Source organism: Hyperolius riggenbachi, chromosome 7, assembly GCF_040937935.1.
Source record: "Hyperolius riggenbachi isolate aHypRig1 chromosome 7, aHypRig1.pri, whole genome shotgun sequence".
NCBI classification, from domain to species: Eukaryota; Metazoa; Chordata; class Amphibia; order Anura; family Hyperoliidae; genus Hyperolius; species Hyperolius riggenbachi.
Window position 1 is genome coordinate 236,199,588 of NC_090652.1, and position 25,616 is coordinate 236,225,203.

General features: G+C 45.0%; 1 protein-coding gene across 1 annotated transcript in view; it reads left to right on the forward strand.

Annotated features, from left to right (window-relative positions):
- LOC137525794 (uncharacterized) overlaps positions 1-11,152 on the forward strand; it is a 61,312-nt gene extending 50,160 nt beyond the window's left edge. The window contains exons 6-7 of the mRNA XM_068246995.1: positions 5,804-5,941; positions 10,898-11,152. Coding sequence (XP_068103096.1) covers positions 5,804-5,941; positions 10,898-10,985 — 226 coding nt within the window. The 3' untranslated portion in view covers positions 10,986-11,152. The remainder of the gene's footprint in view (positions 1-5,803; positions 5,942-10,897) is intronic.
- Positions 11,153-25,616: the final 14,464 nt, after the last annotated feature.

Here is a 25,616-nt window from a genome sequence, read left to right on the forward strand (position 1 = left end):
CAGCTAGTAACAATGCATCTGGGGTGAATGCAGGGCATTGATTTGTGTTGATCTCACTTTCCTGTCCTGGATGCACTGTTCAAAACTCTGTAGAATGGTGTGCAGATCTGTTACCTCTAAAGGGCAGAATTACCAGCAACTCACTATGATTAAAGGTAGCCATACACTGGTCGATTTGCCATTAGATCGACCAACTGACAGATCCCTATCTGATCAAATCTGATCAGAGAGGGATCGTATGGCTGCCTTAACTGCAAACAGATTGTGAATCGATTTTAGCCTGAAACCGATCACAATCTGTTGAGCTGCTCCTGCCGCCTGTCCCCCCTGTATACATTACCTGAAGCTGGCTCCGGATCCTCTTCTCCGCGCTGCACCGCATCCCAGCATCCCGCACCGCATCCCAGCGTACACTGTGTCACTCCGTGACCAGGAAGTTCAAATAGAGCACCCTCTATTTGAACTTCCTGGTCACTGGAGTGACACAGGAAGTTGATGTACGCTGGGATGGAGCAGGAACAGAGCGGTGCAGCGCGGAGAAGATGCCTGGGAGCCAGCGTCAGGTAATGTATACCTGTATCGGATCGGCCGCCGCTAGCGACGCGCTCCCTACCCGCGGGTAATTTCCCGCAGGCGCGATCGACGGACCGATCCGATTTTGGGAGGAAATCGGATCGGCGGGTGCGAACGATTGGCAGCAGATTCGATTCCAGTGATCGAATCTGCTGTTGAACGCCGGCAAATCGGGCCAGTGTATGACCAGCTTAAGTCCTTGGGCTTACTCATTCAAGGAAACAGTCCACTCTCTCTGGTCCCAGTGCAGCAGTCATACAGCTTAATATTCTGTCTGGCCAGACAATCCAGTAGCTCTCTCTTTAACAGTACACACAGAAAACATGCCACTCCCCTGTCCCTTCTCTCTCTTTCTCCAGCATTATTGCGCCAAAACTTCCCCTGTCCTCTGAAACTGTCCTCCAAAACTTGGTTCCTAGGTAGCACAGTAATCTTTCCTAAGTGCACCCCTAGTGGACAGAACTGTGCACTGCAACCCATGAGGGAAATAAAAAAGGTTTAGCAATAGGCCTAGTCCACACTAGGTCCGGAAACGTATCCGTGGCTGCGTTTTTCAGCCCTGATGAAAAACGGAGTCCCGGATACTAATGTTAAAAATAGCAGCCGTCCTCACCAAAGAAAAAAACGGATCCGTCTGCGTTTGCAGGGACCCGTTTTCAAAACCTGAACGGAAGGTCCGGAATTGCTGCATTTTTACGGACCACGGATACACGGATGGGTAGTGAAAAGCAATGGGAAAACGCAACTCCATCTCCGCAGGCAAAATAGCACCAAAAACGGATGAAAAAACGGATAGCCTGAACTTTACTATTGGCCCAAAAACTCCTCCGACTACCTTCCTAATTATAGAGACATTTTCTGTCCGTTTTTTGGGGTAAAAAACTGAACGGAAACTGATGCAAAACTGATGCACTTTTTTTGAAAACGGATCAGTTTGCGGTCTGGTGGTACTTCCCCTGATCCCGGAATGCAGCGTCCGTCCTGCAACCGTGCCTAGTGTGGACCTAGCCTTAAACATTACCATGACACAAAGCTATGAGGGTGTTACACAAGCAAGGCAACAATCTACTGCTTCAAAGAACTTAATGTGTTGCAACTCACACCAGCACAGACAGTACAGCAATTAATCAAAATACTCTCTGAAGCAGTGTATTGGTGCTTTGCATGCTTTTCTTAATTCAATGATTTATCCCCACATGGATCTTTTCCTTCCAGTCAGGAGGACAGCCATTTGTGGCTGACAGTATAGGAGAGTTAAACGGACAATATTTTGCAGACAACACCTGCAGTTGAAATCACCAACATGCAATTGTACTTGCTAAAGCGTATCTTGTTTATTGAGTACATATACTGTAACATGTATATCCCAGACCCAGTTTACTTCCGGTGTGCCTTCCTCAGGGCATTTAAAATCATACACAATCCTTCTTTAAATACATACATTAAAATAACAACCACCTCCCTTCCTTGGAAGAGTACATATTGGGGATCAGTTAGGCGCCAGATGATGTCACTTATAGTAAAATATTGGCAATATAAATTGCAGCTATTTTATTATGCATTACCCGGCACCCATTTCCAATTGAACCATCTGCTAAAAGTACTTAGCCCAGTCCTCCTACCTAATGTCTAACTCCCCCTGTAGGGGCCTAACCCTAACTTTTCCACCTATTGATTACAAGATGGATTTATTCGCCAAGTACGGTGGTGCCGTATTCGGAATTGCTTGCGGTACACATGGCTTGGGCAAGTACATAATGACAGTTGTACATTTTACATATATACGGCGACAAATTACACATACTTACAGCATTTACAATACATTAGCGGCTACAGAGAAGAGAAGGCAGAAGAGCAACACTAAGGCAGGTATGCTGGTTTCAGGCTAGGACGGAAGAGTCAGGGGTCAGTGTTGTTGAGCAGCAGAACTGCCTGAGGGAAGAAGAAGTTCCGCGCCTGGTTGTCTTGGATGGGATAGTTCGGAAGCGGCGGCCAGATGGGAGGGGCTCAAAGAAGCGGCTGCCAGGGTGGGTGATTAACCCTAACCCCTACCATAAGTGCCTAAAAGGAAGACCCCCTACCTAATGCCTAACCATAACCCACCTCATGAGTGTCTAAAACTAACCTGGAAACCAATTCTCACCAACTTATGCATCACCACATTGCCAAAAAATTCAGCAAAAGTACTTGTACCTTGCACAAGATGCTTGAAATCAGCCAGCTTTGTCAAATACTGCCTTTGTAATAGTGGTAAATAAATGCAATGAGGGCTTACTGTCTGTTTTAGACAGTGTTAGTGGGGCCTTGGGGGAGAAGGTTATATAGGGTAAATGCAGAGGTTAGATCTTGAGATACCTTGAATCTCAGCTGTGGTGAAACATTCCTTCTTTAACCTAAGGAATATTGCAAAAAATTAGCACCTTATTCCTTCAGAGGATCTTCCAACCCTAGTTCACATCTTTATCACATCACAGCTGGACTACTGTAATGCCCTCTATACAGGCCTTCCAAATAAATACCTACACTGCCTTCAGCTAGTACAGAATGCTGCCACAAGACTTAACAAGCCAACCACAACATAGCCACATAACACAAATCCTTTGCTCACTACATCGGCTACCCATAAAATGCAGAATCCTTTTCAAAACTGTCATGCTAACATTTAAAGAGAGTCTGAAGCGAGAATAAAACTTGCTTCAGCTCTTAAATTCAGCAGGGGCATGTGTGCCCCTGCTAAAACGCCGCTATCCTGCAGCTGAACGGGGGTCCCTTACCTCCCAAATCCCCTCCGTTCTTTGAGGCAGGGCTAATGGCCGCAGCCCTGCCCTCACACGCGTCTGTCAGCGCGTATCTCCGCCTTTCCCCTGCCCCTCTCAGTCTTCCTTCACTGAGAGGGGCGGGGGAGAGGCGGAGATCCGCCGCTGATAGACGGCGCTGAGAGGCAGGGCTGCAGCCGTTAGCCCTGCCTCACCAGCAGCAAAATCTACGACCAAGTTGGTCGTAGATTTTGCAAGGGGGGATTTGTGGGGTAAGGGACCCCCGTTCAGCCGCGGGATAGTGGCGTTTTAGCAGGGGCACACATGCCCCTGCTGAAAATAAGCTCTGAAGCGAGTGTTATTCTCGCTTCAAAGTCTCTTTAAATCCCTACATGACCTTGGCCCAGGATACCTGAAGGATTTGTTGCAACTGCGTCACACCTCCCACAACCTCAGATCAAAAGGATCCAATAACTTGACCACCCCCAGAGTTTAACTAAAAAGCTTTGGAGTCAGAACTTTCTGTCATGCTGCCTCTAGCCCTTGGAATGCCTTTCCAAGTGTAATCAAGACAGCTCCAACCATGGACAGGTTTAAATCAAAATGGAAAAGTCACCTGTTTAGTCTAGCATTTATGATCACATAACTTTTCCCCCTGTATGCACCACTATGTACTGATCTGTGACAAGCTTATGCGCTTTGGGTCCTACGTGAGAAAAGCGATTTACAAATGTTTTGTTGTTGAGAGATCTCAAAAATGAAAACCAAGAGCCACTTCTAGTTTAGTATTTAAGTTTCAAGTATTGTTGTACTCACAGACAAGGTTTAAGAATTGTATCCTCTGGCCCTTTCTTCTACATAAATTGTATTCGCTAGCCACTGGTTAAATTGGATGACCACCACACCCTAGAAAGCCACATCTAGTGTCTGGGATTACCCCATTTACTTGCTATTGTTAGCAGTGGAGCATACAGTCAGACTGGCAGACTGATAGTGTGTATGAGCAAGTATGACTGATGGGGGATATAGAGCTGTGCGATACGCTCATGGACACACGGAGATGACTTTTTACCTGCTAATAGGGCATCGTCACAGTCCTCCTCTGAGATGTCAATTCCAACAGATTCCCTTTTTCTACACGAAGGAATAGTTAGTTCAATGGCACCATATTCTATAAGTATTTTATATGTAATCCCTATCAGGGGCAAACTCAATATTTTCAAGGGCGGGGGGGGTGGAGATTCCTGAAAGGTCTCCCTCAGCCACGCACAATACAGTCTAATAATATGGTAGGACATCGTGCTGGGTAGACATAATGCATTCCCCGTCTGACTGACAGGATCTGACAATTATTTCCTAAATGTCCGATCTGCTCCCGATTGACAACGGGATCGATCAGGAGCAGTTTGGATACAGATAATAATGAGGACAGCCGACGTTGGTAATGAATGGGAAAGTGAAGCATTTACACAGCAGAAGCACAAGGCTGTGCTCATACCTGGCTCTGTTAAAGGGATACTGTAGGGGGGTCAGGGGAAAATGAGCTGAACTTACCTGGGGCTTCTAATGGTCCCCCGCAGACATCCTGTGTTGGCGCAGCCACTCACCGATGCTCCGGCCCCGCCTCCAGTTCACTTCTGGAATTTCTGACTTTAAAGTCAGAAAACCACTGCGCCTGCACGCCTGTGTCCTCGCTCCCACTGATGTCACCAGGAGTGTACTGCGCAGACACAGACCATGCTGGGCCTGCACTGTGCGCTCTTGATGACATCAATGGGATCGAGGACACGGCAACACAGGCGCAGTGGTTTTCAGACTTTAAAGTCTGAAATTCCAGAAGTGAACCGGAGGCGGGGCCGGAGCATTGGTGAGTGGCTGCGCCAACACAGGATGTCTGCGGGGGACCGTTAGAAGCCCCGGGTAAGTTCAACCCATTTTCCCCTGACCCCCCTACAGTATCCCTTTAAGTTCCCCAGAGCTGCTCCATACTCTGTACACACGCTGCTGCTCCATCCAAAGTCAACTATAACAGGGAAAGAAAGGGGGCAGTGCTGTGAGCTGCAGAATACCTGCAGATATTCTGGTGTCTCAACTTGTGCCTGTCCCCAGACACTGCACCAGCCCTGGTCTGAGGGGGGATTCTGGGCAGCTGTAATGCCCCCTGCGTTTGCCTATGCCTATAATAAGGTTCCTAGTAGGCCCTTCCATTATAAGTTCTGCAACTGGCAGGGTTAACAACTTAAGAAGGGAGTATTACACATACTTTACAGAATCTATTACACATACATTATAAATCACTGTTATTTACAGTGTACATAAAAATAGTGACAATCGCTGCAGACCAACAAAGTAACTTAGGTGTAACATAGCTGAAGCCCAATATTGTTTGTATCTCTTTCAGAGGACATAATAAAGTATTATAAAAATGTCTGCTCCCTTTGCATATTAATATTTGTATTATTTAATTTATTTAGGATCACTGATATACCTGTACAGACATCAATGTCCATGGAAGGCCTTTTGGGTTTTCTACAGGCAGTTTGCTGGTTTCAGATAATGAAAGAAAAGGATCCAGAAGGATCAAAACATTTTCTGTCGTTGCTGGAGAAGAGGTAATACAGTACATAACATTTACAAAACACCTTCTGAATTCAGACATACAACACAAAAGTTTGCCTTATAGACTGTGAGAGAACGCGGAAAAGCGTGTGCTGCTGAGGAGGCGGCTGATTCCGCGTCCAATGCGGCGGTTTGCACGCGGAAGCGTGCGTCTGGTAACAGGGCAGAACGCGGAAAAGCCGCCGCATGTAACAACAGTAAGGCGGCTGGTTCCGCGTCCGGCGCGGCGGTTTGCACGCGGCAGCGTGTGCCTGGTGTGGCTGAGTCTGTTAGTGCACACAGGCTTAGGAATACACGCATACGCGCTGAGAGGCAGAACTCTTATACTGGGCAAGAAGAGATCAGCTGGTCACGCCGATCAGCTGACTTCAAAGCAGGTTACTATTGGTTGATCAATTAGGGGTGGTGCTGGAGAGCACTACTCCATATATAGTTACTGCTGGCCAGTTTCAAGTGGTCTGCCGTTGCGAACACTTATGTGGAAGCACTCAGACCTTAGTCAGATCCAACAGTGTGTTTGAACCAGGTGGACCTGGGAATTCACACTGAGCCAGATTACTTGTATTGTTTTTCTGAGTTATACTCTAGACTAGTTCCAGGGTGCTGAGACCACGGACCTCGCATCCAGACTAGGGAACTGTATTGTCATCTGTGTTATACTCCAGACTAGTTCCAGGGTGCTGAGACCACGGACCTCGCACCCAGACTAGGGAACTGTATTGTCATCTGTGTTATACTCCAGACTAGTTCCAGGGTGCTGAGACCACGGACCTCGCACCCAGACTAGGGAACTGTATTGTCATCTGTATTATATTCCAGACTAGTTCCAGGGTGCTGAGACCACGGACCTCGCACCCAGACTAGGCATTGTTTGATATCTGTTATGACTTATTGCTTTCCTGACTTCTCCTCTGTCTTCTGATTCGGTACCTCGCATATCTGATATTCCGTTGCCAGACCCTGCTTGCCTTGGATATCGAATCAGCCTTCTGTCTTTGTACTTTATCTGTCCGTGTGTTGCCGACCAGGCGTGCCCGACCTCGAGAGCTATCTCTCCACTTAAGAGATAGTCTCCAGATCAGATAGTGACATCCACCTTCAGGAGTCACTCACTCTCTGGTTCTTCCTCTCCTCAGCCTGACTCCGCCCCTTGAAGAGTCTCAGGCTGCTGGAAGATTCCTGTGCTCTTAGAGCAGTGTTCCTTACTGCCTATGGTCACCTGCTCAGCAGGTGCATTACTCAAAGTATTACTGTTACACCAAACACTCACATACCTATAGGTGTCCAGAGGTTAGCAGTATATCTGTATTATCGGTGATTCTGCAGATCATCAATAATCAGGTATATATCTGCATTCTTGGTGATACTGCAGATCACCAATAATCAGATTCTCTCTGCGTGCTGACACCGATCGTTACATAGACACAATAAAAATAGTGTGGTTCCACCCCTAAGTAATGCAACAATTAAAATCCAAACAGACAAGAGATGTTTTTTTCTTTTTAACCAGTATTCTCTTATTTATTCTTCATTTACAGTGTCTTCAAATTGCGGACAAGACATATGGGTACACATTCAGAGTTCCAATTTACATAAAAGACTGCCTGACACATGTTTCACGGCCAAAAGCCGCTTCCTCAGAGGCACACCGTATACAAACATCCAATGAGCCAACGACAAGTACCACACAATCTAAAGTTCATGATGAAGTTGTGCTCAGCGACAATTCCATGTATTCATGAGCTGTAAGAGGCTCTTACAGCTCATGAATACATGGAATCGTCGCTGAGCACAACTCCTTCATGAACTTTAGATTGCTTGGTACTTGTCGTTGGCTCATTGGATGTTTGTATACGGTGTGCTTCTGAGGAAGCGGCTTTTGGCCGTGAAACATGTGTCAGGCAGTCTTTTATGTGAATTGGAACTGTAAATGTGTACCCATATGTCTTGTCCACAATTTGAAGACACTGTCAATGAAGAATAAATAAGAGAATACTGGTTAAAAAAAAACCCAACTCTTGTCTGTTTGGATTTGAATTGTTACAAAAGCCTGCCTGTATGGGAAAGCTCCAATGAGAGAACAAATTTATTACAACTTAACTTTTAAAGTGTCCATACATGGAGCAATTTGGCTGTATGATTGACCATTCAATTTGATCATTTTATCGAATCGAGTGTGTTCCAGTTTGCACAAAACTGATCGGCTATGCAACCCCATCTAGATAGGCTGAAGAGCTCTCAGAGGGACAGCTCAGATTTGTCCCAGTGGGCCAGCACATGTTGTTTAACTGATGTTTGGTGGTGAAAACACCTGAACAGGCACAGCTTTACTTACCACTTGAACTCTGATAAATACAGTATATCCTTTTCAAGGATATATCTAATTCTTGGGTCATAAGACTTTCTACTCCTCCTGTGTTGCATGGAAGTGCTGCCTAGACGATGCCTAGATATACATCAGATCACACAACTTGCCAAATCTTTATTCACATTAAGCATCACACCATAAAAAATGACTTGATGATGGATAAGTGATAATGAAGTAGGTATCAGGGTTCCTAGTTTTCTTAAGAGCTTCTGGGAAACACTGATAACTGATCCAGCGCCAGTTCATCTAGTCCACAGACATGGCTGTCAGTACCACCGTGAGGTGGGAAAACTCCCACCGCTGCCCATATGGACATGCAAGAGCATGAGAGACAGGTGGGGGCTCTCCACATTATGCTTGTCCCACATCTTCATTTGTGATCCACTTGTCGTGTGGAAGTGGAGAGGAGAGTGTTGAAGTTGTTGATTAAAGTGAGTGGCTCCTGCATCAGCCATGTAGATCATCAAAATGCTCATTGTAGAACATTTCCAATCTCAACTTAAGCCCTTATATTTTTTATTGAAAAGCCATGACAATAAGGCCCTTCTATCTTGGCTCACAGTACCCTTTGGCACTATAACTGACCTGAGGAAGTGGGTTTCGACCCATGAAACGTGTTTCCAGTGCATAGTTAAAATTAATTTATTACATGAATTTGTCTTCATTTAGGTAAGTCACCTCGTTTTTTTTTTCTCTTATTTGATTTTAAAGGAGGGAATCTGAAGTGAAAATAAACTTGTGATATAATGATTTGTATGTGTAATACTGCTAAGAAATTAAAGAGACACTGAAGCGGAAAAAAAATGATGATATAATTTGGTTGTGTAGTAGGGGTAACTACTAGAACATTAGTAGCAAAAAATATTCTCATTTTTATTTTCAGTTATACACCTTATTTTATAACATTGCATCATTCTCTAATATTTGCAGTTTACACATTACTCAGCATTCTACAGGCCCTAAAAGTTTTTACAGAACAGGCAGTGAACTTTTGACCTGTCCTGAACTGTCCTCGGCAAAAGAAAAACACAATACAGCTGAGATAACCTAATCAGAAGTCAGAGCTCTCTGCGACTTTTCAAAGTTGCAGAGCTCAATGGCTATTTGCATAGATAACAACTGGGGATTCTTAACTCTTCCTGTACTGGAAACAAATATTAGACTTATGTCTCTGATCCTAATGCTTTATTTCTTAGCTGTACTACACAACCAATTCATTATATCATTTTTTTTTTTCGCTTCAGTGTCTCTTTAAACATTATTAGCACAGATATGAGTCTCATATTGTTTCTAGTGCAGGAAGAGTTAAGAAACTTCAGTTGTCATCTATGCAAAAGAGCTTCTTTGAGCTCTGCGACTTTATAAAGTTGTGGACAGCACTGTCTTTTGAAGCTCTTATCTCAACTGTCTCTCTCATTGTTTCTTCTTTGTTTATGGTTTTTCTGCAGAGAAAAGTTCAAAGGGTCACTAGCCTGCTCGGTGAAATCATTTAAAATGCTGAGTGTATTGTGGAAACTGCAATTATTTAAGAATCATGCAATGTTATGAAAAAAAAACGATATACCTGAAAATAAAAATATGACACTATTTTCTTTGCTACTAATGTTCTATCAATTATCCGTATTACACAACCAATTCATTATATCATGAGGTTTTTTTTCGCTTCCGTGTCATTTTAAAGAGAGTCTGAAGCGACAATAAATCTCGCTTCAGACCTCATAGATAGCAGGGGCATGTGTGCCCCTGCTAAAACGCCGCTATCCCGCGGCTAAACGGGGGTCCCTTACCTCCCAAATCCCCTCCGTGCAGCGGGGGATCTCTCCTGCATAGAGGCAGGGCTAATGGCCGCAGCCCTGCCTCACGCGCGTCTATCAGCGCGTATCTCCGCCTCTCCCCCGCCCCTCTCAGTCTTCCTTCACTGAGAGAAGCGGGGGAGAGGTGGCGATGCGCCGCTGATAGACACGCTGTGAGGCAGGGCTGCAGCTGTTAGCCCTGCCTCCAGGAGGAGCAAAATCCACGACCAAGTTGGTCGTGGATTTTGCAAGGGGGGATTTGGGGGTGAAGGGACCCCCGTTTAGCCGCGGGATAGCCGTTTTAGCAGGGGCACACATGCCCCTGCTGAATTTGAGCTCTGAAGCGAGATTTATTCTCGCTTCAGAGTCTCTTTAACATAGTTTTAACAGACCTCTAGGCACCTCTTTTTCCCCTTTGTGCTTATCACCCTCCTTTGAAGTTTCTTGTGGCCCCGCCACTATAAGGACCATTGGTTGTTTTACACTAAGGGCACAACCACACCCAGCTTCGCCTGGGCACACGAGTGGATTCGGGTTTATGCACCTCCGCCTGTTTGTAGTGGTTGGTTGCCCCGTTTGCAACCTCCCTTTGTGAGCACCATCTTTGTTCAGTTTATATCACCTTCCTTTTTGTGGCATACTGCACTATTGGGGCTCCCGTTGTGTCTATGATTTTTCTTTTTTAGGGTTTCTGGTTACCCTCCTCACTTACAATGACAATAATGTGAACCCTTTTTTGTGTTATTAAATATTCAATAAACATAATATTTATTTGTTTGCCCTTTCAGGTTTCGTGACATACTTGGGGAAGATGCTGACTTTGCTCTGCTAAATGTAAAGCAGAAGTGTTTCTGTGTCCTGGCCTGCAAACATTAATGCTGTAAGCTTTGGAATATTTAATATTGTGGTCATACCTTGCGTTTCGCATTGTCTAAGTGAAAAAGCATAAAAACTTTGCTTTATTTCCTTCCCCCCATATTGGCTCTGGGCAAGTGTAAACACAAAATATATTCTACAAATTAAAACTCCAACCTGCTTTTAAATATATTTAGTGCAAGTATCTGAAATTCTCCTAACTTTAGCTTCTTTATAATTATCTGCACTGACATTGGAAAGGGAAGGACAGCATTGTGAGGCAGTCAGACTCTATGGTATCGTGCAGTGCTCTCAGGCTATAGTTTTCTGTACATAAACTGATTTTTTTTTCCAGTCAACACAATTACCTTCAAAAGAGACCACCTCCAGTGAAATGTACATGATAGTTAGGTAATCCTGATTAAAGCCTATAGTCCCCTTAAACAGGATCGGAGAGCAAATTGGTGACTTTTTCCCCCAATTCATTGTGATGGACATTCTTTTTTTTTTTTTTTTGGTACTTAAAATTTTTTATTGAGGAAGATACATAAGTACAAAAAGTAGCATAGATGTTAATATAACCATTATCTTCAATAATCATATAAGCTATATCCTCAATAGAGTTTTACATTAAGTAAGATCAGATGTATGGCAGTGATGTATTCAGAAATATTAGTACCATTAACAGTTTTAAAGAAAGGAAAGAAAACATTGTAGAACACTGTTGGAAAAGAGAATAAAACAAGTAGGCCTTATCTAGAGTCCCAAACCCCCTAATCCCGCCCCCCCTCCCAACCAAAGTCATAGCAGAATATCTTCACCTCAAGGTACCCCACCCAGCATCCTCCAGTCAAAGAGAAAAACAGACAGCAATCATGAAATTGACTCAGCCATAATTACATTAATGTCCCAAAAGTCCCATACTTTTTCAAAATTATATTAGCCATTTGCTGCGTCGACACCCGAGTATTGGGGATAGGCAGGCCCAAGAGCAAAACCCATGGGTCATAAAGGACATCTTTTTGGATAGCTTGGTTCACCAGTTTGTGAACTAAGAGACAAAAATTATGAATTTTAGGGCAGAACCAGAATATATATGCTCCAGCGATCCCTTCTGTCCACAGCCCTTCCAACATCGGTTCGGAAACAGATGGGAAAATACAGTGGAGAAGTTCAGGAGCGCGATACCATCTGAAGAGTAATTTACATATATTTTCTTTTACTACTATGCAAATAGATGTTCGATGAGCGTTGTCCCAAATCTTTTGCCATTTAGCTATATTCATGGACCTTGGAAGGGCGTTTTCCCATATAACCATATATAAGTGAGGTTCAAAAGATTAGACAGGAGTTAAAGTCAAAGCCTCATATAGGAGCGAAATCATACCTTTCTGCCTGTCTAGAGTCCTAGTTAAATGTTCAAAAAATGTCAGTGGAGGGAATGTCAATGTAGGGGATAAACTTAGAGCATAGTGCCGGAATTGTAAAAAATCAAATAGTCTGTCTCCAGGGATCGTGTAACGTTCATGAAAGGCCTTAAAGGGTAAAAAGCGATAAGGTAGGGGCGGGACAAAGGTCTAATAAATATTCCCCCAATATCTTTGAAATGAACTAGAAAGTGACCTACTAAAAGTGGGGGACCCCAATATAGGAGAAAGTAGAGAAGGCCTGGAAAGCCAATTCAAGTCGGTTGCATAGGTTTGCCAAAGTTTAATAGTAAATTTTATGGATGATAGGGTGGTCTGAATAGAGAAGTTTGTCTTGAGGGATGCTTTTAAATAAATGCCAAAGGGGAAAGAGGAAAAGTAGATGCCTTTTCCAATAGTACCTCGCATCCCGCATGTGGGGGTCGTTTAGCTCATTCCACAATTTGCCTAAAATGGGAAGCTAAATAATAGGCCATTAAATCCGGGACCCCCAGCCCCCCTCTTTTCCTGTCTGCCATCATTACTCTACAAGAGACCCTAGGCTTTTTATGCCCCCAAATAAACCGGAGAGAGTCTGCTTGTAAAGCTCTAAGTAACCCTAACGGAACCTGCACCGGCAGAGTCTGAAATAGAGGAGTTTTGGTAAGGAATTCATTTTTAAGGCATAAATCCGCCCTATCCAAGAGACAGGGTAAAGTAGCCATTTGAGAAGATCAGCTTTTATCCTCTTGAAAAGAGGAGTGAAATTAAGTTCAAATAATTTGTCATAGGATTAGGCGATATGGACTCCTAAATATTTAATACCCTAAGATGGCCAATTGGCCATTTACATAGGAAATTTGTTTTGAGCAATGAGATCAACGCCTGTGGAATATTCAGAGGGAGGGCCTCAGTTTTGTCTGTTTTCACCTTAAATCCAGAGATCATTTCAAACTGAGAGAGCACTTTTAAAAGATTCGGTAAAGAGGTGTGGGGATTGGATAGTGTAAGCAGAAAGTCGTCTGCGAAAAGTGACCATTTGTATTCAGCGTCCCTAACCACAATACCCTGGATATCCGGATTCGATCTTATAGCCTGGGCCAAAGGTTCTATGCTTAAAGCAAATAAAAGTGGTGATACGGAGATTAATCTTAAACCCCGCCACCTTGTTGAAACCCGAAGCCTCGCTGAGAGAGCCGGAGCTTTGTAGTCACTCCCACCTATGTTGCTGTGGCCAACCACCATGGTGGTATTTTGGGCACAGGGCAAAGCCAAAGAAATGGCTCACCCTGCTCCTGCAAAAGTCCTGCTGGTGTTAATTACTATGCCCCCTCCAGGATGCCATGGACTCAGGGGTATGACATAATTCAGCTCCCCGCTGTTGCTGGCAGCCGAATTACGCTGTTTCTATAGTAAAATTGGAGCCCCAAATTACTGTCTGAGAACTGATGTAGCTGTAATTCACATTAAGGCCTATGCTGGCACATGGTGCACCCAAATATTGCCTGTGTTTTCCTTTTGGAACCCTTATCTTTGCAGCCATGCAATCTCCCCCCCCCCCCCCCCTGCCGTCCCCCTCCATGCGTATGAATGAAACCTCACTACGCAGGGGGTTCACATCAGCAGCACGGAGCATGGCTACAAGCAGTTGTGGACAATAATGCTGAAGATGGTTTAGAGGGTCCCAGTGCAAGAATAGAGGGGCGTAGGGAGACCAGGGAAGTCTCTGAACCAGCCAAAGTCTCCTGCTACTAAGGTATCTAACTTTTTTTTTTTACCTTAACTACAGGTACCCTTTAAGGCTGTTTTTCCACTAGAAAGTGAGATGCAAAATCCCGCTGTGATGCGATTGCGCAACCTACATTTACCACCGCCACGATTGCACCGTGAAACGTTGCGTAACAGAATGCTATTGCACCAAAAATCGTGCAGCCCCATGATTGAGATTTGCAAAAAATAGAAACGCACTAATAGAAAATGCGTACCACGATTTACATGTAAATTGTGGTGCTGTTTTCATCTGAAAAACAGCCGTAATCTGCTTTTTGGAGCAGATGGCGGTAAGTGGACAAGCAGCCTTAAAATACCCCTGACCTAGTACCTGGTCCTCGATACTTTTAATATGTTTTGTTACTGGTGCTGTGTGCTAGTCATATCCTTCCCCCTCCAGCGCCACCTGCTCTGACATAAAATATGTGCAGGGAGGAAGTGGCAGTTCTTCCTCCCCTCTGCTCATCCATAATTCAGCCCCCTCCACCTGCCGCTATAGTTCTCCTTAAGATTTACTGCACACAGCGCGTGGGGAGCTGCGCTGTGTGCGGTCTTGTGTTAATTGAGGTCAGAAGGATATCCGACCTCAAATACCACAAGATTGCACACAGTGCAGCTCCCCTGCGCGCTGTGTTTAGTAAATCATAAGGGGAACTATAGCGGCGACTGGAGGGGGCTGAATTATGGCCGAGCAGAGGGGAGGAAGAACTGCCAGTTCCTACCCTCACATATTCAACATTCTACTCAGTCGAATGTTACGACTGAGCAGAACGGGAACTACAGGGGGCGCTGGAGGGGGGAGGATGGTGCTGTGTGCTAGTCACAGCACCAGTAATTAAACAATATTAAAAGTATGGGGGGGGGGGGAGGGAACCGGGTCAGGGGAACTTTAAGAAGGTTCTTTACAGCACCAGGTTTGATTTGACACTGGGAGTTTATTAAATAAAAGGCCAGGAACAGGTGGCATAGCTCAATTCATTTCACATCCTATACAGTGTGCTTATTATTATTATTATTATTATTATCATTATCATCATCATATATTGATTTTTGGATGACCTCTTCTATAGTGCTTTGAAGAGTATATGCAGTCATGTCACTAACTGTCCATCAGAGGAGCTCAAACTTTATTCTCTACCATAGTCTAGGGCTAGTTTAGGGGAAGAGGATCAGTTAATTTAGCAGTATGTTTTGGAGATGTGGGAACAAACCAGAGTGCCCAGATAAAACCAACACAAACACGGGGAGATTATACAAACTCCATGTAGACTGAGTCCAGCCCAGGAATTGAGACCTGGATTTTAGTGCTGAAAGACAAGACTGCTAAGCACAATGCCACTGAGCACCCTATATAATAAATTCCCTGTGGTTGCATCCACCTGTGTCCCTGTGCCCGTTCATTGTGCCTGGCACCCATGAGTGGCATTTGGCCGGACTTTGGGCTGCGGTCAGTATGGGCCAGATGTGCCCCATTATTAGGTAGTCCCCCATATAGGAAGCCAGATGTTCCCCATTAATCATTAATAGGTATCCTCCCCATATAGGTAGCCAGATGTGCCCCATTATTAGGTACCCCCTATATAGATCTAGAAGGCAAACCTAGGCAGTTGCCAGGTGACCATCAGCAGTGGGCAAAAACTGCTATCTAGTTAAAGGCCCCATTTCATTTGTCTTTTTCTGGTTAATGTACAGCAGTGCTGAGGTCACCGAGGGTGTCATATAAAATATGTGTATTCTTTTTCAACATTTATCTTGAAAATACCTACTATATGGATATTTTCTGTATAATATTATTATTATTATTTATTTATTGTATTTATGAGGCGCCAACATATTACACAGCGCTGGACATTAGTTTAGGTTACAGACAATATTTAGGGGTGACATACAGCAAAATGACAATACAGGAATACAAGACCAGATCACACAGCACAGTATGAGTACAAGGTAATGCTTAGTCAGTCACTGGATGGGAGCATGGAGATTAGGCAAGTTAGGTTCACTCAGATGCATAGCATGGGTTCACAGTACTGGAGGTGCATGATCAGGTAGGACACAAAAGGAGGAGGACCCTGCCCAAAGGCTTACAATCTAGAGGGAGAGGTAAGGACACGAAAGGTAGGGGACCAGAGTTCAGCTGTGGGTTTAGAGCACTTGTGAGGGGTAGTAGGCCAGAGTGAAAAGGTGAGTTTTGAGGGCCTTCTTGAAGATGTTGAAGGAGGGGGCTGCCCTAATGGGTGGAGGTAGGAAGTTCCATAGTGTTGGAGCAGCTCTTGAGAAGTCCTGGAGGCGTGCATGGGACTGGGTGATGCGGGGGGCGGTCAGGTGAAGTTCATTGGAAGAGTGGAGTGAGCGGCTAGGTGTGTACCTCTGAGTAAGATCGGAAATGTAGGTTGGACAGGTTTTGTAGACAGATTTGTAGGTCAGACACAGTATCTTGAATCTGATTCTGGACTGGATAGGAAGCCAGTGGAGGGATTCAAGGAGGGGATCCGCTGTGGTGGAGCGATGGGAGCAGTGGATAATTCTGGCTGCCGCATTCATGATGGACTGCAGTGGGGCTATTCGGGTCATAGGGAGACCAGACACAAGGGCATTGCAGTAGTCAAGGCGGGAAATTATGAGGGCATGAATGAGGAGTTTGGTGATGGCAGAGGTCAGGAAAGGGCAAATCTTAAAGATGTTACGAAGGTGGAAGTTGCAGGACTTTGTGAGGTTTTGGATGTAGCGAGTGAAGGAGAGTGCGGAGTCCAGGGTAACACCCAGACAGCAGGCTTGAGAGGTAGGGTGAATGGTAGTGTGGTTAACAGTGACATGCACATCTGGGAGGTTCATGGATAACCGGGGTGGGAAGATCATAAATTCCGCTTTGTCTAGATTTTGTTTCAAGAACCTAGCGGACATCCAGGAGGAGATGGCTGATAGGCAGGAGGAGACCTTGCCCATGGTAGTGGTGAATATGTCAGGGGTGTGGAGGTAGATCTAGGTGTCATCTGCATACAGATGATAGCTAAAACCCATGGAGGAGATATCCTTGCCAATGGAGGATGTGTATAGGGTGAACAGTAGGGGGCCAAGGACCGAGCCTTGAGGAACTCCCACCGAGAGATGGTTGGGGGTGGACGAGGACTCATTGAAGACGGTTGTGAAGGAGCGGTTGGAGAGGTAGGATGAAAGCCAGGTCAGGGCGAGATCGTGAATGCCCATGGACTGGAGGGACTGGAGGAGTAGGGCATGATCTACTGTGTCAAAAGCTGCTGAAAGGTCAAGGAGGAGGAGAATGGAGTGTTTACCTTCAGCTTTAGCTAAGGCAAGGTCATTGATCACTTTGGTGAGAGCAGTTTCGGTTGAGTGGGCAGGCCGAAATCCAGATTGCAGTGGGTCTAGCAGTGAGTTGGCATTGGGGTACTGGGTCAGGCGTTTGTGAACCAGACGCTCAAGGGGTATATATTTCAGATATATGGCTTTCTCTCTGCAGCTTAGCAACCTGCCATCCATTGCATCTTGGCACCAACTATAACTTAGCCCCTACAGCAGTTTTACACTTACTGCTGCTTTTACAACTTGGTACCCAATATAACTTAGTACCCACTGCGATTTTGCACCCAATGTAACACGGCACCCATTGCAAACTTGGTACCCAGTGCTATTTAGGTCACTAGGGTTGCTAATCTGCAGTAGGTGCCAGGTTGCTGTGGGACTTAAGTTACTGTGGGCCTGATGCGCACAGACAGTGCACAGCAATTTTATTGGTAAAAACGGCAGGGGGGCAGCGTGCGTTACTCTCAGGGCTGGATTTAAGTTTGAAGCCACCTAAGGGGCGGATTTAGGTCAAGGTCTAGCGCACCACAGGAGCAAGAGTAGATGGGCAGCAGTATCAACTAGTGCAGCATTTACAAGCTGAGCAGAGAAGTGAGTAACACTGATGGCTGCTATGGTGTGGAGGCAAGTTGGCTACCTACACCGAAAGGGTGGAGGAGGAAAGGGCTACCTATACTGGAGGAGGAGAGGGGTCATCATGGCTCCCTATACTAATAATAATAATAGTAATAATCAGGGGTCTAGTCCTGGAAAAAGAAGTGAGTGGACTCACCCTAAAAACCTCACCCAAAAATGGGTGTGGTTAAGCATAGCGTGGGCGTGGTCATGGGTGGGGCCAAATATACATGGCCTTAGCAGTGGTATAAAAGGTCTGCCAGGGGAAGTTTGAGCTCTGTCGTAGAGTATCCCCAAAAAGTAGATGTAATCTGACAGCATTTCACCAAAAATACACAATCTGGCAGAGGTTCCTCCAAAATACAGATAATATGGCAGTGGTTCCCCCAAAATAGACAATCTGGCAGCAGCAGTTCCCCCAACATACACATAATCTGGAAGCAGTTCCCCCAAATACGTGAAACCTGGTAGTGGATCACCCAAAATACATGTAACACCCAAAATAAATGTAATCTGGCAGTAGTGGTCCCCAACATACACAATCTGGCAGCGGTTCCCCCAAAATACACGTAATCATCCCAAAAATACAGATCTGACAGCAGTTCTCCCAAAATAGGTACCCCCAGTATAGCTAGCCAGGTCTATATGTGTCCCCAGTATAAGTAGCCATGTGTATAGTTGTCCCCAGAATAGGTGGCCAGATGTAGAGATGTCACCAGAATAGGTAGCCAGGTGTATAGATGTCCTTAGAATAGGTGGTCAGGTGTAAAGATATTCCCAGAATAGGTGGCCAAGTGTATAGATGTCCCCAGAATAGGTAGCCAGGTCTATAGGTGTCCCCAGTATAGCCAGGTGTCCCCAGTATATCTAACCAGGTGTTCAGGTGTCCCCAGTATAGCCAGGTGTATAGATGCCCCCAGTATAGCCAGGTGTATAGGTGTCCCCAGTATAGCCAGGTGTGTAGGTGTCCGCAGTGTATGTAGCCAGGTGTATAGGTGTCCCCAGTATATGTAGCCAGGTGTATGTGTGTCCAGTATATGTAGCCAGGGGTACATGTGCCCACTATATGTAGCCAGGCGTATAGTGGCCCCCAGTATATGTAGCTAGGCGTATAGTGGCCCCCAGTATATGTAGCCAGGCGTATAGTGGCCCCCAGTATATGTAGCCAGGTGTATAGTGGCCCCCAGTATATGTAGCCAGGTGTATAGTGGCCCCCAATATATGTAGCCAGGTGTATAGTGGCCCCCAGTATATGTAGCCAGGTGTTTAGTGGCCCCCAGTATATGTAGCCAGGTGTTTAGTGGCCCCCAGTATATGTAGCCAGGTGTTTAGTGGCCCCCAGTATATGTAGCCAGGTGTTTAGTGGCCCCCAGTATATGTAGCCAGGTGTTTAGTGGCCCCCAGTATATGTAGCCAGGTGTATAGTGGCCCCCAGTATATGTAGCCAGGTGTATAGTGGCCCCCAGTATATGTAGCCAGGTGTATAGTGGCCCCCAGTATATGTAGCCAGTTGTCCCCCCCCCGGCTGGAGGGGAGCAGCGCAGCAGAGAGGAGCATTGTGCGCAGCGTGGGGAAGGGCGGATGTTTCCCCCCCCCCATCCCTCACCTTGGGGCTCCTCTCCCTGGCTCTCCCCTCCATAAAGATGCGGCGGCGGCGGTGACTGGCAGCGGCATCGGTGGGCGGGACTTACCTCCTCCAGTGTTCCGGGTGGACGCTGTGCGTGCCGCTGCTCTGGTCTTCACTAGACCAGAGCAGCAGCACGCACAGCGTCCACCCGGAACACTGGAGGAGGTAAGTCCCGCCCACCGATGCCGCTGCCAGTCACCGCCGCCAGCCACCGCCGCCGCATCTTTATGGAGGGGAGAGCCATGGAGAGGAGCCCCAAGGTGAGGGATGGGGGGGGGGAAACGTCCGCCCTTCCCCACGCTGTGCACAATGCTCCTCTCTGCTGCGCTGCTCCCCTCCAGGGTGCTAGGGGGGACAGCGTTCACTGTCCAAAAAAAGTAAGTGGACGCCGTCCCCCCGCGTTCACGCAGGACTCGACCCCTGGTAATAATTAAAACATTTGTATAGCAGGTTTCTCCTGTTGTACTGAAAGCGCTCAAGTGCTGCAGCCACTGGGACACGCTCAAGAGGCCACCCTGCAGTGTTAGCGAGTCTTGCCTTGAACTACTTACTGAATAGGTACTGACTCTAGCCAGGATTCAAACCCTGGTCTCCCATGTCAAAGGCAGCGCCCTAAACCAGTAAACTATCCAGCCACTAATAGAGGGAAGGGGTCATTTGGCTACCTATATTGGAGTAGGAGGGGGGGTCATCAGGCCCCCTATACTAGAGGGAAGGGATCATCTGCCTACCTACTTAAAGGGCCATTATCGTGAACATTGTAAAATGTAAAATACGTGTAAACACATACAAATAAGAAGTACATTTCTTCCAGAGTAAAATGAGCCCTTAATTACATTTCTCCTATGTTGCATTCACTTACAGTGGGTAGGAGAAATCTGGCAGAACCAACAGGTTTTGGACTAGCCCATCTACTAGTGGGGGTTCTTAGGGTTTTCTTTATTTTTAAAAGCACTTAGTGAATGGCAGTTGCTCCGTTTAACTGCTAAAAAAGTGTGCAGCGAGCAGGGAGGCTGGCCAGCATCTTTATATAAATTATTTTTAAGGAGTGTCTTTGAAAGTTACTACCTACTGTAAGTGACACCAAGATGGGAGAAAAGTAATTTAGGGCTCATTTTAATCGGGGTGAAACACTGATTATTTGTATGTGTTTACATGTATTTTACATTTTTAAATTTTCCGCGATAGTGGTTCTTTAAGAACCACAAAGAAAGCATTTTTAAAATCCTTAAGTGAAAGTAAAAACTGCTTCCTGGGGTCTTCTTTAGTTTTGTGGACTGAGTGATGTACCTCGGGACAGGAAGAAATAAAAAAACACATTAAAATTGATGACTTGGGCCACAGAACTGATCACGCTTTTTTTTTTTATTAAAGCGGAATATAACCCTGCATTTCAACTTTGCTCTAAAACATTATTTACAGTATATTATATGCAACCAGCATTTTTTTTTTTTACTAGACCAGCATTGGAAGGGTTACACAGGGCTTTAAAGTCCCTAGAGATTTCTGCAGACGCATCCGAACTTCTGCATGGCTGTACATTTGATGAGAAAGGCATGGTAAATAAACAGCAGGGTGTAATGGGGAGAAGTAACAGAAATTAAAACATGACAGAAGCATAATTAGGAAATAAGAATGATGATGTGGCAATATTTTAGTGGCCATTTTTGGGGGTTTCACCATATTCAGCACATCTTCACAGATGATGCTAGGGGGTGGAGCAATATGCTGAATGTAATGTAGGAAATGTGTTGGAAGGAATGTATCAGCAAACAGACAGGCAAGGTGCAAAGAAATGCAAATTGAGTTCCGGATCTCTTTAACCACTCTGTGACCGCCTAACGCAGGATTGCAAGTAGCAGAGTGGCTTACTCGTTCCTTGCTCACGCCTTGTGGCATGATCTCCCAGAAACGAGATTTGCAGGGAATGAGCACTCGCTCGAGCACGCGTTCCCTGCTGTAAACAAAGCGGAGCTTTGTCATCAGCCTGCCAGTCACAATCGGAGCTGATAAGCTGACTTAAAGACATTAACAGCTAATAAATATGTGTACAGTGCTGCAATCTAGCGCATCACTGTACAGAGGACAGCCATGTCACTTAACTGTCCCTCCTAATGGCTGTAAAGATCGCAGCAGCAATTAGAGACCACCCAAAGAAAGCTCTATTAGTGGGAAGAAAAGGAGGTAAAATTCATTTGGGTGCTAAGTTGTATGACTGAGCAATAAACCATTAAAGTTGCAAAGTGTGGAAATGTAAACAATGGCCTGGTCACTGGGGGGGGGGGGGGGGTTATAAACATGTGTTCCTCAGGTTCTTAAAGGACCATTATCGTGAACATTGTAAAATGTAAAATACGTGTAAACACATACAGATAAGAAGTACATTTCTTCCAGAGTAAAATGAGCCCGTAATTACAGGGCTGTGGAGTCGGAGTCGTGGAGTCGGAGTCGTGGAGTCGGGCAATTTTTCCTGCTCCCTGGGTGTCCACACAGAGAAGAACAAGCTAGTCTTGACTCCCCTTGCTTTCACTCAGTTTGACCGGGGTACTGCTCATCTGTCCTCCGTAAAGCGGTATCCCCCTCATTCCCCACTTTACAGTTGTACGAAGGCACAGACGGGACAAGCAGCGAAGAGGACCACATGACCACCTAAGAGTGGAAGACAAAGACAACATGAACTCTTCTACTTGCCTTAGAGGCCACAGAGTTCAGCAACAGGTTTTCTTTGCTCATTCTCTCTAACAGGCTGGTTCATTTTAATGATCCCCATTGTAAGATGAGGAAGAATGGGCTGCCTACACTAAGCAAATAATAGTAGTTCCAGCCAAACAAATAAACTGTATCAGAAATGCGTTAATAGAAGGAGAGATGGAGCATAAATGTCAGTCAGAAGCTAGCTATAATTTTTTATCCAACCAACAAAAACCAATCTACTACAATTAACTAACCTAACCATGCAACCAACAAATATAACCTACTATATTAAGCTAAGGTAGCCATCCAAAGAAAAAAAAATACCATAATTAACTAACTGCACTTTTTGTTACCATAGCCGCCTTGCAGGACACCTTGCACACCTAACACAGTCCAGGAGCCCCCAGAGGTCTAACATCATCTGCTTCAAGAGACTCCAGAGCATCCTATTTATGCTTTTCTGACTATTGTGATGTCATCAGGGCCCATTTTGATGTCATCAGGGACACAACCAATCATCTTGCCACACTGGCTACTGTGATACTCTGGCATGTGGCTGATGCATGGCTGTACATTTGATGAGAAAGGCATGGTAAATAAACAACAGGGTGTAATGGGGAGAAGTAACAGAAATTAAAACATGACAAAAGCATAATTAGGCAATTAGAATGATGATGTGGCAATATTTTAGTGGCCATTTTTGGGGGTTTCTCCATATTCAGCACATCTTCACAGATGATGCTAGGGGGTGGAGCAATATGCTGAATGTAATGTAGGAAATGTGTTGGAAGGAATGTATCAGCAAACAGACAGGCAAGGTGCACTGTTTAAAAGGAATTGTATGAGCCAATCAATTTCTAATTCCAAAAAGGTGTGAGTTTCTAAACAGTTTGTACTCAGAAGAGTATTGTCGCCATGGCTGCAAAGAAGTGCAAATTGAGTTCCGGATCACTTTTACCACTCTGCGACCGCCTAAAGCAGGATTGCAAGTGGCAGAGTGGCTTACTCGTTCCTTGCTTACGCCTGGTGGCATGATCTCCCAGAAACGAGATTTGCAGGGAATGAGCACTCGCTCGAGCACACGTTCCCTGCTGTAAACAAAGCGGAGCTTCGTCATCAGCCTGCCAGTCACAATCGGAGCTGATAAGCTGACTTAAAGACATAAACACTTAATAAATATGTGTACAGTGCTGCAATCTAGCGCATCGCTGTACAGAGGACAACCCTGTCACTTAACTGTCCCTCCCAATGGCTGTAAAGATCGCAGCAGCAATCAGAGACCACCCAAAGAAAGCTCTATTAGTGGGAAGAAAAGGAGGTAAAATTCATTTGGGTGCTAAGTTGTATGACTGAGCAATAAACCATTAAAGTTGTAAAGTGTGGAAATGTAAACAATGGCCTGGTCACTAGGGGGGGGGGGGGGGGGGGGGTATAAACATGTGTTCCTCAGGTGCTTAAAGGACCATTATCGTGAACATTGTACAATGTAAAATACGTGTACACATACAAATAAGAAGTACATTTCTTCCAGAGTAAAATGAGCCCTTAATTACATTTCTCCTATGCTGCTGTCACTTACAGTGGGTAGGAGAAATCTGGCAGAACCAACAGGTTTTGGACTAGCCCATCTCCTAGTGGGGGGTTCTTAGGGTTTTCTTTATTTTTAAAAGCACTTAGTGAATGGCAGTTGCTCCATCTAACTGCTAAAAAAGTGTGCAGCGAGCAGGGAGGCTGGCCAGCATCTTTATATAAATTATTTTTAAGGAGTGTCTTTAAAAGTTATAGAGGCAATGCTGAGAATCCCCCATGAAGAGATGGACTAGACCAAAACCTGTTGGTTCCGTCCGATTGTTACTACCTACTGTAAGTGACACCAAGATGGGAGAAAAGTAATTTAGGGCTCATTTTAATCGGGGTGAAACACTGATTATTTGTATGTGTTTACATGTATTTTACATTTTTAAATTTTCCGCGATAGTGGTTCTTTAAGAACCACAAAGAAATCATTTTTAAAATCCTTAAGTGAAAGTAAAAACTGCTTCCTGGGGTCTTCTTTAGTTTTGTGGACTGAGTGATGTACCTCGGGACAGGAAGAAATAAAAAAACACATTAAAATTGATGACTTGGGCCACAGAACTGATCACGCTTTTTTTTTTTATTAAAGCGGAATATAACCCTGCATTTCAACTTTGCTCTAAAACATTATTTACAGTATATTATATGCAACCAGCATTTTTTTTTTTTTACTAGACCAGCATTGGAAGGGTTACACAGGGCTTTAAAGTCCCTAGAGATTTCTGCAGACGCATCCGAACTTCAGTTAGATACTTTTTGTTTACAAATATGTATCTTTTAAGTGTTTATTGTGACTCATCTCTCTCACTGAGGGAGCTTGGAGGACAGCCAAAGAGTGTGTAACTGTTTATCAATAGATACATCTAACTAAATAGAATGTAACTATCTGAACGTCTGCACGGAACTTAAAACCTCTGTGTTTAACCCTTCCAATGCTGGTCTAGTAAAAAAAAAATGCTTTTTGCATATAATATGCTGTAAATAATGTTTTAGAGCAAAGTTGAAATGCAGGGTTATATTCCGCTTTAAGTAAGAGTCTTTTGGTTAATCCAGTTGGCAAAAATGAAACATTTCGCCAACAGGATTGTAAGCCCGCCCACCAGCAACAAGGTAGACTCTCTTCGGGCGGGGCCTACACTACACTATGCTGGCCTACTCTAATTGGCGCTAGTCACCCTGAAAGCTATTCTAGTGTTGGGGTGCATGTGTGATATGTAACACCTAATCTAATCCTACATCTCCTGCTCCTAAGTGGTGCTGCTCACCAATATGCCCTGTTCAAGTGTTTGGTGTGTGTGTGGGTAGGTCTAATCTTATCCTAATCTCATCTCTGTGGTTAGCACTATGCTACAGTCCATGGGATGAGGTGTTGGTCTGGGTATGTCATTCTAAAGTGAGTGTGTGTCTGTCACAGTGTGTATGTCTGGGACTGGGTATCAGTCAGTATGAGTCAGTTAAGGTAAGTTAGTCTGGGGTAAAAGCTGTCAGTGTATGTCAGTCAGTGTATATGTGTTTTAAAGGGTGGTCATATATTACTTTGGTTTCCTCTTGTTTGTTGGGGTACTGCTCATCCGTCCTCCGTAAAGCGGTAGCCCCCTCATTACCCACTTTACAGTTGTACGAATGCACAGACCTGATGAGCAG